Source organism: Ambystoma mexicanum, chromosome 5q (assembly GCF_040938575.1).
Source record: "Ambystoma mexicanum isolate Mex_15411 chromosome 5q, UKY_AmexF1_1, whole genome shotgun sequence".
NCBI lineage: Eukaryota > Metazoa > Chordata > Amphibia > Caudata > Ambystomatidae > Ambystoma > Ambystoma mexicanum.
In genome coordinates this window covers 918,969,197-918,984,903 of record NC_090933.1, presented here as the reverse complement: position 1 = coordinate 918,984,903, position 15,707 = coordinate 918,969,197, and the positions used below count along the sequence as shown (strand labels likewise).

General features: G+C 43.2%; 1 protein-coding gene across 7 annotated transcripts in view; it reads right to left on the bottom strand.

Moving 5' to 3' along the window:
- The window catches only part of VPS13B (vacuolar protein sorting 13 homolog B), a 3,421,660-nt gene that overhangs the window by 203,115 nt on the left and 3,202,838 nt on the right, over positions 1-15,707 (bottom strand). For all 7 annotated transcript variants that reach the window (XM_069621427.1, XM_069621422.1, XM_069621424.1 and 4 more), the window contains one exon: positions 4,751-4,906. In XM_069621427.1, the coding sequence (XP_069477528.1) occupies positions 4,751-4,906 (156 nt within the window). The remainder of the gene's footprint in view (positions 1-4,750; positions 4,907-15,707) is intronic.

The following is a 15,707-nucleotide window of genomic DNA, read 5'->3' as shown; positions in this document are numbered from 1 at the left end:
CAGCATCGGGTTGAAGGTTTAATCTTTCTTTTGTTTGAGTTATTGTTGCTAGAATAAAACACAAGCCAAAGTGCGGCAACATGCTTCAGAACTAGAGAAACCTGTAGCTCTATGATTACTAAACCTCTCTGAGAAGGTACAGTGGTTATGCAGGAGTGATTGGTGGCTGAGATGAAAAATAAATCTCCTGGATGACAATAAGAATTCATTTGTTGTGATTAACAGTGCCTACTCACGGAACAACGAGACACCCACCCTCATACAGGGGATGAATGCTCTTTCATTTAAAGCTAATGTGGGGGATACTCCCTTTTCAAAGGCTAAGGTGACTTTTCAGGTTTTTAAAGCGGTCTGAGCTTGGAGGAAGGCTTTGCATGCTTGCATTAACTGGAATCAAGAAGGCCATAGCCAGCAGAGAGCAAACCATTCAGGAATTCGTCATTGTTGCATTGTTGAAGGATATCAGGAGATGGAGAACGCAACAAAGTCTTGAAATTACATTGGCTGGATTGTCCTAGTGTAAAGTGGAAGTGTCCGTGAATGGAAGCCACTGAACTGTAAATAATGGAACTGTAGCTGAGAGGACCATGTTCATATACAACTGTAAACAATGTGACATCCTTGCCTATGTGAAGCATACAATGAGGATACTCGTCATGGCCCCCACACATTTTACTCCATTTCATTGTTAGAAAATGAAATGAAAGAATGTCCTTAAAAGGGATGTTTCATGGTACAAGGGGAAATGCAAGGGTTTTCTGGGTAAATTCGCTCACATAAAAGCCTGAACAGTTCTTTCTGTCATGACTTAATACAATGAATAAGACCTTGTGAACTCTTTCCTGCTTTATAATATCTCGTCAGGTGCACGTTCCTTTGTGTGAGTTAGAACAGGTATGGAGTTCCATGTTTGAACTGGACACTGTGATGCTGTGAAGCATACCATTTGAGGCTTGCTTTGATCTTTGGTTTCTGTTAAGGTGGAGGGCTTTCAGAACCATCTTTGGGTTTGGTGCATCCTGTTGCCTTACTCAAATGGTACTGTAGGTATTATGAAAATCAGCATAACTTTTTTGGGGGGATGGGGAGAATCTGTCTAAAGCACATCCAGCTGGGGCATGTTGCGTGGATGAGGGTGATAAGTCAATGAGTAGACCATGACGGGGGAGAGATAAGGAGGGGGACTTCTAGATGAATTGCTTCAATTTATTTTTTTAAGACTATATTAAGTGCATTCGCTACTTTGCAAGTGGTCTTTTTCAAACGGATGACACCCTAGGCTACCAAGTTCTCTTATTAGGCTAGAATACTGCCTATTGCAGCTGCAGATGACCCAAACGCTGATGCTTACTATGAACAGGAATCTCTAGGTAGGGTATGGTATTAGTTTTTTTCCAAAACGCCCAATCCCCTGAAAAGATATCAATGCGCTGAAACAGTGACCTAACAGGGCAGACGTACATATCCAGGAAGTAGCCAAAACCATGTAGGGAACAGAAATAGCTGAAAAAATGATCTGTGAGTCTTAAGGCTACAGACAAAAAGTTCCATAATTTAGCTGCTTGAACTGAGAATGTGCTACATACCCATTTAGCAGATATAAGTTTGGGAACCACCAACAGGCCCGCGGAGACAGACCTCAGCTTGCATACTGTGATGTATGGAGTGAACTTTTCTTGGAGAAAAAAAGGCCCCTGTTTGAACACAAAGAGATATGCATAGTATCTGAGAGACCACAGGAGTCAGTAAAGGGCCCGAATAGTAGGAGTACTTTGGTGCATGCTTCCAAGTCTAAGAACGATTCAGGCTACTGTATTTTGGATCCCCTGGAGTCTGAGTATGGCTCCTTTGGGGAGCCCCAAGTAGATTCCACTGCAGTAGTTCAGGCAATGGTCCATCTATAGAAGTTTACTTGCTTGCTATGGCCTTCTCGATTACCCTGCATGCATTCAATGTCTTGATTGTCCAGACCTTCTTATTTGTAAAGGAATGTCTTTACCTAATGGATTCCTGATATACCCTGTTATGTATAAAGATTGTGTATAAATGCAACTGGTCTGCAACAGCGCCCTGATGCCTGAGGGTTAGGCACTCTACAAATGAAAGAATAAATAAGAAAATTAGGATTTCTTCCAAGTAAGTAAGGGTTGAACCCGTTGGCAGAGGCAGACCATTTCTGTGCCCAAGGATATGATTATGGTAATTATGCAATCTGTGACCATGTCATTAAATGACATGTTGAAATTTTCTTTGATCTCTGTACACGTCAGTTCTTCAGTGTGACAAATAACTACTCAGCTTCTTCTTTCAAATTCTCAGACAGATTATTTTATGATCAAGTAATTTATAATGACAAAATCATCTATGAATGAGATTTATGTCCAATGGTGGGGCATATTTTCTTAAGTGATTAAATTGTGAATTTTAACATGATGTTCTGTTTGGATTCCCTCTTTGTATTAATGAGTCAGGCCATATCTACAGATTCACCTAATAAGGCCCACAAGGGAAAAAGCCCAGAGAGAAAGTTGAGTGTGCCAGCCTAAAGACCTGACTAAAGGGTGGCATCTCAGCACACATATTCTTTTCCTGGAAGCTCTGACTGCTTTAGCTAGGACTTGGATTTCTCTCGTCTCTTAGTGTGGGGTACTCTCTTCATAAAATGGTCTACTTTCTGGCACCTGCTGCATGACTAATCTCAACGCCTACTACTTCAGGACTTGGAAATGTCTTGGTGCTTGCTTCTGTACTACAGTACCGAAGGATGGAACAGGGAAATGTTAAAGTCAAGGAGTCCGATATTAACTGTGATCAAGAGCCTTCTATGACCAGGAGCAACACAAGGAATCAACACAGTTTCCATGACCATGTCATGTGTCCTGTGGCACATCAGCCAAGAGATCTCAGAACGTGTTTAGTGCCTGAGCAGAGAAGCAGCCCTGGCAGAGCCACATAGGGAAAGCTGAGGCCCTACTGTGCCAACTAGGCGAATGCTAGATACAGACCCCACGAAGAGGTCATCCAGACAGGCAAGAGAAGAACGCACTGCAGCAACATGCCAAGAGTAAGAGCGGAACACGGACAGCAGATGCACAGGGAGAAGGAATCCTGCAGGGAGAGGGGCAAGCTACTCGGATGAGGCATCCGAAGCATGCACCAGTAAACCCAGTATTTAAGGGATGTATGAAAGGAGGGACGCTGATGGCTGGGGCTGGGAGAAAAGGTTCCTACAGCGTCTTGAGCATGTGCATGAAAAGAGGAAACCGTGCAGACTGGATCTTGCAGGAAGAGCTTGTAACGACACCAAGAAAGTGAATGGAATGAGAAATGCGACCTGCTGGACGTGGGAGAAAATCCTCCTGGGGCATATTGAAAATGCGAATAAAAGGAGAGATGATGCGGACTGGAACCAAAAGAGAACGCTCCTACAGCACATTCAGAAACTAACTGAAAAGAGGCACAGTGTGTGTTGGAACTTGAAGTACCAGCTCCCAGAAACCTCGAGCAACGGATTCTTAAGGGAAAGACTGCCTGCTGGCAGTTAAAGTATTAGGAGACATTTAAGAAAATGATCACTACGACAAGTATTTCATATTGGACCTGAAGGCAAAATTCCCAGAGATATCTAACATGCTAATCACTAAGAGAAACCCTGCACCAATCCTAGAGGCAACACTTAACTTAAAAAAAAAATAATTGACCTCAACCTTGGGTTTTATGGCATCATTTTGAAGAGATCGATGCACATGTATCATGGCCGCGAGGGTTCACGCCCCCATCCTTATGCCTACAAACCTGAGTGCTCGTACACCACTGGTATATTATAGGGCAGGAGAATTCTAGGCAACATCATTATCTGCTGCACAGCGATGGAGTCCAAGGGCCCGTCATGTGCCTGTGTATGAAACCTCAATGTGAACCAGAAGGGGCAAATCCACCACAACTTTACCCAGCGTGGCTTTCCTCCAGCCAAACGCTAGATGGACGCTAACGGTGCATACCACGCACTGCTGACAAGGTGGTGGCGCACACATGTATGCTTTATTTGGTATCAGGTAGTATTATCCCCACCAATAATATCACCATATATATGGTCGCGGGGTAAGGTCATATGCGATATTATTAGTGGGGATAATGTATGGGGTTATTGGGACTGGGGGGTTGCAGGGGTGTCCCCCGCAGGGTCCATGGCTCAATATCGCCGCACAAATATGGCGATATTTTTGTATGGCGATATTTTTGCGGGGATATTAACACATGGAACCCTTTATTTTCTGGGCCTGCCACAAATAGTCTGTGCCAGTTGGAAGTTGACTGAGATAACGACAGAGTGTGTGCTTCCATCTGATCTTCCCTTGACGTGTGAACCAATGGCAGAAGTGCACTGTGAGCCTCAGTGCATACAACAAGGACATATTGCTGTTGGATTCATTCGACTGCAGGTACAAATGCACAGCTCACGTTAAGAACATGTTACTGCATACTTGCTATAATTATTGCAATATTACTACTGATAATGATAACCAATTACAAAGACCATTTGAATCAACAATATCCATAAAGACTACATAAGACCACAGACTTGCCATCTGATACCCAGCATTTCATACCACCTCTGGTTGATGGTAACTGGTAGTGATTAAAAAGCCCCGGCAGAGGCAAGGTTGTCAGAAAATGAACAAGATTATTCTCACCAGTCAGTCAGTGGAGGAAGCAATACATTGGACAGAAGAAGAATGCTGGCACCAACCTGCTTTTGCACTCCGTTGAGCTGCTGCACCTTGATGATCAGTGACGCCGTTCGGCCCTTGTAGTGAATGGTTCGGATGAAAGTCCCTGCATTGTCCACACTAAATGGTTCAGACCAACGCCAGTTGCCCCAGCCTTCGATGCAGATATGCAACAGCTGCAGAGAGAAGACATCATGCTTAATGTCACAAGTCTAGTTAAAGCTTCGGTGGAAAATTATTCTATACACACAAAGGTTATCAGGAATGCAAAGTGAACCCCCTAATCCCTGCGAATCCCTCTGCTCCCATTACTCGCCATTGTGAGGCAGGAGCACTTTGGCAAGACAGAGGATACAATGCTCCTAATCTGAGCTGCTATGCTACAGAAGCATTGGCAAAGCTGACAGTTTTGACTTTCGTCTGGGCATGGGATAGGCATTTGCCAGACACTGCAAAAATGGTACTTCCCGGGGAATAAAATGGCAAAAGCTTGAAAATGGTGAGAATTACTGGGCATATGATAGCAATGACCTATATACAAGCTAACCATGTTGGCTTTGTCAATGCTTGTTTTTAAGAGTACTTCAATGAAAGGAAAATATCAAATCAAGTGGATGAAGGCACACTTGGTTAAGAGAATTCCATTACACAGTAGTGCATTTACAGGTGCAGTTCAGGCATTAACTCTAATCAGAAAGTTTAGAAGTAACACTGGCAGGCCAATGTTTGATGTTACTGTTTGACAAAGCAAGCTTAAAGAGAAACCAGGAGGATGAGTCTTTGGCGGGTAGGGGTAGAGTGAGATGGAATGGCCGTAGGAATTAGCACAGCAATGGACAGTCAGTGGGTGAGTAAATAGCCAAACACACAAAAGCTGTGTCCCGCTCCTAACATGTAATCTCCCTCCTAGCTACCCTCCAATGCAACAGTTTCAGCTTAAAGGTGGTGCTTATGTGCTTATACACCACCTAATAGCCAAAACGAAAAATAAAGCTGGGTGGATTGGCCTCCTTCTGTCCTCCGAGATTTTGTGCGGATTAAAAGATCCCTTTTTTTCTAAAATGTGCTCAAATGTACTGCCTGGATGATTTAAAAAACTCCAGAAGAGAAAGCTGAACATTTTTAAATGTTCAGAGCTGCTCCTATTAGTATAAAAATCAAATGGATTGCTGCCCCTTCAATGAAAGAGAATATAAAATTAACTTTCCTAAGGCATCCCTTAAACTCCCTCACACAAAAAGATGAATCACATACACCCTGAGATCCTTATTCCTCACAAACAATAAGGGTGGTGTTATAAAAACTTTGCATGGGCGCAAGGGAAAATAGCAGTAGCGCAAAAAACATGTTTGTTCTATGTAATTTGCACACTAGAGGAATATTTGCCCATGTCTAGTACTTTGCCCTGTTGCAAAAATGCATTGAGGGAAGATTTTTTCTCTAGGGTTATTTGCACTTACACCAGTGAAAGGTTTCTGTAGATGCTTGCGCCTAGTGCCAAATCTAGATCTCATTGATAACTTATAATGATGCGAAACATGTCTTGGGTTGCTTCTGGCCTTATGCGGGTTGACTATAGTCTATCCTCTTCTGTAATAGCAGAACAGGCTTAAAACGATTTCTTGGAAGGCTAGCCAGACCAAGGTGATGGCTAATTATATGGATGTTGCAGAGCCGTTCTACAGCAGGTCAACGCTAGACCTCAGTATTGAGTCAAGAGAACAGGACGTCAAAGAGAGGAAATGCAATAAGGAACCCGAGAAGAGAGATCACATGTTGAGGCAGCTTCAGAGGCATTATATTTGAGATGTCATGGAAACAACAAATAGCAACACAGAATCTGTAATTAGCTGACCACTGGCTAATGTGTTGGCCTGTTCAAATCCATGCAAAGTCACCCAAACCTGCATGGGTAAATACTGATGTGTTCCTGGCCCTTTGCATTCATGCAAACAGCAGCCTATTCTTCTAACTCCCACATATGAATGCTCACTGTGGCCACGGGATTTATGCTAGCAAAGAGAAAGGTAGATACCCCAGGAGTCTGAGATGTGATTTCCGAAGACCTAGAGATTTGCTGGTTAGATGGGAGCCCAATAGCTCACCGCGATGTCTGACCAGGGGGTGGTAGATTGCTCAATCATCGCCGACATAGAAAGCAAGGCTGGAAAGTAAGGCTAGCACTAAAGATGGAATGGAGACATTTAGACATATATTGGACAAAAGCATGGATCCAATTTCTGCAAATGTTGGCATAAGCCAAGTAGCAATAGTTGAAAGAGAATGTTTTCCTGATAAATCAACACACATTAATTATCTTGCTCCTAGCAGTGCTCACTTAAATCGTAGGGAATCCAGGGCAGCCCCAGGAGCCCAAGAAACTCTAGAATAGGTAGTGTGTTGCAAGAAGACATACCATGTCTCTTCAAGAATGCTGCCTGGGAATAAGGAGCCAAAGGTTTTGGACCCGGCTCCGAAACTAGTTGTGCTGGTCCTTCTGACTTTAAAGCGCAAAATAGGGAGAGCCATCTACCAAAGAACGTGAGGATAATAACCTATTTTTAAAAAACGAAAGAAAACAAGGTTAAGTATTGCTGGAAAAAAAGCCTTGAGGAAAGACATACTTCCATGTATAAGTGAAGACTTGCCGAGAACAGGGAAAAGGAAATGGAGGGTGGAGTAGGCAGAGGGAGCCTCAGCCAATTGCTATGAAGAGGGGAGGAAAGGGGAACAAAGGACAGAAACAAAGGACTGCACCACAAAGGCAGGGCCTTCTACAAGCAATCCAGCACAAAATCGCACAAATAACACAGGTAAAGCCCTCCAAAAGAACCCCTTACCAGGTACTTGCTGCACAGGATGGCTATGGCTAAATGCCATACAGGCCTAATACAGTGGAGAACTGCGGAATGCCGGATGGGGCAGGCCTTGTGGCGAGTTGGAGAAACTCTGCATCATTTTGTATGAAACAGAGCCACAGGGCACTAGGTTTGTCCTGCTGCTTCCTGATGTGCCTCCCAGATGGTGGATGAAGTGTGATTCCTTGGGTTTACCCTACCCTTAGAGGAGAATCATTTCCTTAGTTCAGAAGGATTCATCTTTATCTGAAATGATTATCATGGACTATGTGTTCCAACATGCACCATAAGGGTCAGTCCTTACCAATAGGGAACACGGCAAGTGTAAAGGATTCCTAAAATAGGATATGGGAGTAATTACATGCCCAAAATGTAGAAAGCTATGGTTATAAATCTAAACATAACCATGGTGCTTTAACAGGCTTTAACACTGAAAGAAAGGCGAAAAGGGAAGTTTGTGGAATGCCAAACAAATTCAGAAAGTAATCCAGAAGAAATTCAAACAGTGTACCTGCAGAGTGATAACCAGAGCGTGTGCAGTCTTCTGGGGTGGCAAGCCCTGCTCACTAAGCGTTCACTGAGCACCAGGCCAGTTTGTGCATCCGCAATGGCACAGAGGGCATGTACCTGGCTTAAAGGCTCCAAGCAAACCATTCGAAAAAATAAATATATGCATTGTTGCGATGCAAGCGTGCAACATCACCTGTAGCGTTTCAAGTGCCAGATGGAATTGCCAGTAATGATCTCAGACCCAAATAACCGGAGGGCTTCAAAGAATATGGCAACATACTACTTTATTATCATCTCAATAAAGTAGGGCAATCTGGTGAACAACGGTTTGTAGTCCACATACTCACAATAACAATCTGCTTACACAAAGGCTTTATACCTCCATATGCATCAGCCATGACATCATCCTACGTGGCAAACTGTAAAACGAATTGAAGGGAGGGATTGGTTAAGGGAACATATATACTTATATATCATATAAGTGGTAGTGTCATTACTAGATGCCCCATATCTGGTAGGTATGCCTTGGACCACCTCTAAATATGCATAATACAAATTCTAGCAGAATAACAGCAGCAGATTGGATTCTGAAATATTGTATAACATACTGCTGCATAGACCCTTATGATTAGTTGGCATTCTCTCCCAACCATGGACGTTCGGCTCGTTAGCAGCACGTAAGCAAAATGAAACTCAGGTGCAGAGAACATCAGACTACTACACACTTGCCTAATTAGTCCATCATCTCTCATCGGTGAGGACCCAAGCCAAAGCTTCTTCTTTGTAGTTGACCTTGTGGACTGATCTCTGATCTGGGACTTCCAAGGGAGTGTAGGTACACCATTAGCTTTGTCTGGAGCTTAATGAATAGGCCTTGTTTTCAAGTTCTGAATCACATGTGAGGAGACCACGATTTTGTCCATTTCAACCTTTTATTTAGTGCTATTTAATTAAATTAGGCTGTGTGTCATTACTCCTCTTGGCCTCCGGAGACTTGGTTGCTCTACCTCACATCTTCTTTGCTTAATCTAAGGGAAATATGTCTAATGCACATGACTTATCCTCTTGGCACCCTCGGTGCCTTGCAATTATTCCTTGTTGCAGCATCCTTGATCCCAAGCCAATAGATATTCTTTGTTCCTCACACAAAGCCATGTTTTCAGCATCTATTGACTCTGCAGCCCTGGTCTGTGTCTGAGGTAGCTTGATTGGCTTAAACACAAGTCCGGCGTCCATCTTTTCATCATGGTCACTTTAGTCATGTTTCATTTTCTTCTGCAGCAAGCTTCTATATTTCTTATATACCTTGTGTTTCTGCATATGAAGTCTCTTCTCACTTATTTCTTATAGAGCACTTATAGGTCTTGGATGTCCAATGGTGTATGTATGCAGACATCCTTCCACCAAGTCAGTGTGAGGGTACATTCAATATGGTTGTCTGAGTGCATAACGTCTCTCGTATCTTCCATGCGGTATTGGGATGATACCTGGTGTCACACATAGTGCTCTCTTACTGCTGTTCCAGTATGATGGAGGTAAGGGGGTGTGTACATGATGACATGTACATCTGCTCCTCTACACAAGTGCAACACCCCAACCGTGGAAAGAGGTTTAGGTTGCACACATTTTATACACTGTGTAATTAGCGTGTTTAATTATTTTCTATTGTTGTTGCTTTTATGGGTGTGTTAGTTTTATTGATTGACTGATTAGCAAAGAGAACTGGTCATTCAGTGTCATTAGCTTTGACACATTTTAGGGAGCATAACAGAGCCTTATACGATGAATGAAGGAGCAAGAATGTAATTACGCTGCTGTAACGCTCACCTGACTCCCACGGAGGCGCTGGCCTGGTTCGCACTGCTGTGACCTCTTCTAAGGTGATGCGCAGGGTTCGGAAGACGGACTGGACCGGGCCCCCAAATCTGGCTTGTCTGGTTCGCAGAAGTATCCTTCTGTAGGCGAAAATAGGGGATTAACTGTCTGCGGGGTAATGCAATCAGCCTCCCACTTTCCCCTCTCACCCTCCTCGAAACCCTTCTGTGATTCCTCGTAGCGTCTCACCTTAGGGTCTGGAAGGATGAGCTCTCCATCCTGCTTCTGATGCAGGGGTGCGTTGGTATCCAGTTACTTCACTAGATTTTCGGACTGGTGAGATCCAAACTTGCTTGGCTTCCAGGTAAGTTTTTTGATAAGAGGTTCCCCTTGTGTCCATGCATTAATGTACTAATGCTAGTGTCTTTTTCCCCATAGGGGTCGGGGTACGGAATGCTGGGGAACAGGCACCGACCCGAGATGAGAGGTGAAATCCTTGTAGAAATCAGGTAAGTCTTTAATGAGCATTTTTTGGTAATGTCTTTTCATTCGCTCATTAACACTGATGTCTCTTTTTCCCCTTAGGGGCCGGGGTCCGGAAATGCCAGGATGCGGCGCGGACCCGAAATGAAGAGGGAATGAATCAACAGGTAAGTCTTAACATGGAGATTTAGCTTTCCTTATTCCCTTATCTCTCTCACCTTTTGTTCTGGTCTTTTTCTCCCTAGGCGCTGGGGCGTGACTGCGAATCCGGATGATCGCTGCTGAACATGGAGACGCCCTGTAAAGGTGAGTGGAATGCGGCGCTGCAGCGATCGACGCGATGAGCTTTTAAATAAAAGTCTTCCTTTTCAGGATTGTCGGCGAGATGTCTCCGGGATGCAGATTTAGCAGGTAAGGACTTTTCCTTCTTCTGTTCTCTTCTTCTCTTCCTTTGCAGGTGATCCAGGATGCTGGCAGGCGTGGCAGAAGTCAGGATGCAGGAGCAGACACGGTGAGCGTAGAGCTGCTAGATGCAGAACAACGCGAAGCACGTGTGGCTGTTAGGGTGGGGTTTAAATAGCCTTGGAAGAAGTTCCAGGTATGTATCCTTCCTCCAATCAGGTATGTATCCTTCCCCGACCACGCCCGGATGGTAAATTAGTCCCACAGGTAAAGTAGTTCCTTTCAGGCCTCAAGGAGGCCGGGATCCTGCAGCATGGTCTGCATCAGGTAAGTGCACCCAAGCATTTCCATAATGAGCCTGGCGCCCATGGCGCCAGGACTGATGTCTTTTATGAGCCTGGCGCCATAGGCGCCAGGACACTGTCCAAAAGGCCCCTTTATGGGGTTGCTGGGTCCTTCCTTGGGGACTGGATGTCCGCTTTCGGGGACGCAGGGCTTGAACCGGCTCCCCGGGAGCGGGCATCATGACAGCTGCTTATCATATTTAGAAGTCAAAGTAATGGCGGTCTAATAGGTTTGTAGCTAGTAGTAGTGACTTAAATTGGTTTTTTTTGCTGTGCAAGGACCTGTTGTTTTATTTTGTAGTCGGCGCAGCTTTTGGTAGCAGGTAAAAAGGTAGTGGGAGGATCCAGCAGCCAGATACTGTAAATATTGTGTTTGAGTAACATGAGGGCTGTGTGCCGTGGTAGCAAGGGTTCCGCCATTTGGGATTAGGCCTTCCTAGAATCTGTTGCATTTAGTAGTTAGAGAATTAGGGCGCCCGTTGGAGCTTTGGTTTTGGTAATTCAATTAAGAATTATTGTATCCTTCCCCTGTGAACGATCAGACAAGGTTGAGGAAGGAAGGGAGACATTCAGCGCAGATAACAAGTTAATTGTTTTAGGTTCAGCAGCGCACAGGAGCCGGGAACAAAATGTTGGTCTTAGATGATTATATCAGTGCTGCAGCTGTGAAGGATGTATTTTATGAGGTCAAGGCCTCGTATCAGGCACTGCCAGGATTTTGAGCTAGGTCTGGAGTAATAGTTCCCCTATTGAAAAGTTGCTGCACCGTTTTAACTACAGGTGTTTGCAAATAACTACGAGAAATTCAACCCCAAGAACGGTGGGTGTCAAAAGGCTGACTATGATTGCATCTAATATGTCAATGGTAAAGGTATTTATACCGTGCACCGTCACCACGGCTGTGGCCCCCAGGTGCTCTGGCGGATCTGAAAAGGAGGGTGTCAAGAGGGGAGATGAGGGGAGGATTAGTAGGGTGTAGTAGGAGTACAAAAGTGGGAGTACAAACGTGAGAGTTGGGATGTCCTGTTGCCCGCTTCAGTTCGGTTTGCACCATTCTCTGAGCTTAAGTGTGCTTTTCGATACTTGCCAGAAATCCCATGTGCTGTTGTGGCAGGTTATGTGTTGTTAGTTTGTTGTTGCAATGTGGTGAAGTGCGTGCGGATTGCTGTGCAGAGAGGTGGTTGTGTGAGTTTCTGTATTTTAAGTATGCAAAAAGTTTAAGTACTTAAGGTATGGTTATAATGGTTTTCAAGCAACCAGACAGACCAATACAGATTTAGTCAGGCCCACGCCAGATAGGGCCATTACGAGCTTAGTTCTCCTGGAACAAGATTGGTCTTGAAAACAAGTGGTAAGATCCTGACTTTACAATCCACATAGGCAATTTTGCAGTTACAAAGTTCCAGAAGATAGGAACAGCGGTGGGCTGGCCATGTACGTAGTTATATTGCAGAGGAAAATATAACCTTCTCTGTATGGACACTCGGCTGACTGTTAAACTGGACGCTGAAACACGATCCCAGGCTGTTTTTGTTAAATATTATAATTCTTTTCATGATTGTGGATTGGGTCCCTCTTTAGCACCTGACAGACAAATTAAGATACAAAATGCATTATTGTTGGACAAGATGTTACACAACCTTTATTTTTCATGGGGGAGATTTTACCCTTAAACCGCGGGATTGCTTGTTGGATTGCTTCAGCATGTCGGAAGACATGGCTCAGGCCCATTTTAAGGAATTTTGGGGCCTGGGCACACACGTGGCACATGCCTTTCGGACCCTCTCTGAACCAAACAAACGATGGGATCCAGAATCCCTGGTTGCGCCCTCGTAGCACCCTCATTGCAATCACAGCCCATACCTTGATATTCTGTCCTGCAGCAATGGAAATATGCATGGGTACTTCCTACCAGTCCCCTTATCAACTTAAAACTTTGTAGAATAAGAGTAATAAACAAGCAGCATTTGAAGGGCAACATTTTGAGTCCACAACAAGGGTGCATGTGTTCAAGCATAGGTACAGGACACATTTTAGCAACAGCGGTTACGAGAAATGTGTAGTTCACATCAGGTTATGGAAAAGTAGCCTTATGAACTAGACACACATAACCCAGCAGAGAAGACTCAGATTACCAGTTTCATTAAATGTAATAGTGCTCAAGCATGTAGACAGATTGTATAGATTGTGGATATAAATTAGAAACTATGGTTTTCAAATGGTATTGCTTTTAGTCAGCAAAGAAAGAAATGACTTTGTGGTGTGCAATAAATAAATGGTCACTATAGTTATATACAATGCAACACTATAGTCAGTTAAACCATGAGAGTGACTTTTTTGAAGAGCATCCTCTCATAACCAAATCAGTCTTAGGGGCTGGCAATTTTCCAAAGCTTACAGACTGGCAATTTTGACAAGTTAGGCAAAACGAGAGTTTCCCAGGATCACATATTGGTTAGTAGGTGAAGCTGGGATTTGAGTCCAATCTATAATCTCTGCACTTGACCACATTGTTTCCCAGTTCTCATTGTAGAGCAATGTGCAATTATTTGTGAATGCTTCACGTTCATTAACTAAAATCATACCCTATGGAAAGTACACAAATCATGCTTACGTTGTTGCATAATGCACAGTAAATGTTACTGTCACAAATCTCTCGAAAAAGTGTTTAAAAAAATTAGCTACCTTCAGAGCAATCAAAAAACTCACATTAATCAATATGTATTTCAACTTTTAGTATGGCACACAATCTATATATACCTGACAGAAGGGTGAGAATATTACAGGAGTTGTGCTATCATGAATGGACAAACTGCATGTACTACAGTGAACACAAAAAGCATTATATTGCCAATTGGTCCTGCCATGTACTGTGACTAGGAAGATCAATGATGGCCGTTTTCTCTCTTGTGGGTGCAGGTACCAGACTCGCAATTCCTCTTCCTATTTATGGTTTTATCTTCCTTCTCGATAGACTTGGGTTTACTCTCCTGCCAAGTACTACCCTTATACGAAACTCTAGAGAAATCCCCTTTGCTTCTCCAAGTCTGAACAATCAGCGCTTGACATGGATCTCATATGCGGACGACTTCCTACTGTTTGACCTGACCCCATGGGGTCTGCAGAAATTGATTGATGCATTTTTTACCCAACACCAATCAAATTATTTGGTAATTAATTGCTCTAAAATGCAGGTTATGGTAGTTACTAAGAGAAAGAAGCAAATCGCACAACATTGGTGGGTGGACAGCCAAAAAATTGGAAGTGGTGGACTTGCTTGTCTATTTGGGATTCCATATTGCGTCTAAATGCACTAGGCGGATCCTAACGGAAAATCTTGTAAACAAAACCTTGGGTCTTAGTACTCAGCTTAAAAAAGTTGATGCGAAGTATGGGACGTTTTCAATACTACCTGCACTAAAATTCTATCAGGGTAAAAATTACTTTGTGATGTTGAAATACAGTATTATTCTGTTTTGGATCTCCTTCAGAAACCTGAGGCCCTTCTATGGAGGAAACAGTTTTGTATTCCTAATTCCCTCCCAGGGGTTATGTTGAGGTAAGACTTGGGACTTCAATCACTCAGATCAAGGGGAATGTGGTGTTTTCTGAATTTCTATCGTAATATCTTGCCAGCAGATGATTCCACACTCTATGGAGATGTTCGTGCCTCAATGTCATCTTTGTCAAAATGTGTCCATTTTTGTTTGAAAAGGATTGCGATGAACTTCTCCATGAGATTGGTTGAACCAAGAAGAGCTAAAAAACAGGCCACAGTACACTAAACACTGACTGAGACTCTGGGATTGGATTCAAACGATGGAATCACTCCTTTTGCTTCCATCTCCATCTTATTTAAGTACCAAGCATAAGAAGAGAGTGGTTGCTCCTTTTCCTACCATTTATCCCAGCAGACTAGTAAGAAATTAATTCCTTAGATTTCGATGGAACCTAGTATATACTAAGGAAATCCTCCTTAGATACAAAATGATTATGCTTGGGGACTCGAAATGCAGGTTTTGGGGTGTTGAAAAGGTTGAATCTATAAAGACAAATTATGATGAAGTGCCCCTTTTTGCAGTTTGTTCGCTTAACGTACTTTAGGAGATAGTGTGGCTCCGGAGACCCTTTTGGTGAAGATGCAGTCTGGATTAGATCTGTGGGGGGTTTAGAACCTCTGATATAATATCAGTTGTTGGTTTCTTAAGAGCTATAGATTTAAGTTAAATGTATCCTTTCTTTTTAGGGTTTTTAATATTTGTAAAACATTTTAATGATATTTAATTGATCTTATCAACAACGGAATTTCATCAAAGTGTATACATTTCATTGCATTTATGACATGTTTTGATTGTTATTGTCTATGATTTTTATTTGAAATGTGACTTGTTAAAATCTGCATGTCAGCTGTATAACACATTTTAAAATAAAATAACTTACCACAACATTTCTTTACAGCTTTCAGGGTCCCAGGCCCTCTGTAGCCAGCTTCTCGTGCCCCTTTTATCTTGCCACTACCCTCTCCAGTCCCCAGTGCCCGTCCAGCAACCTGCATACCTTAGAGC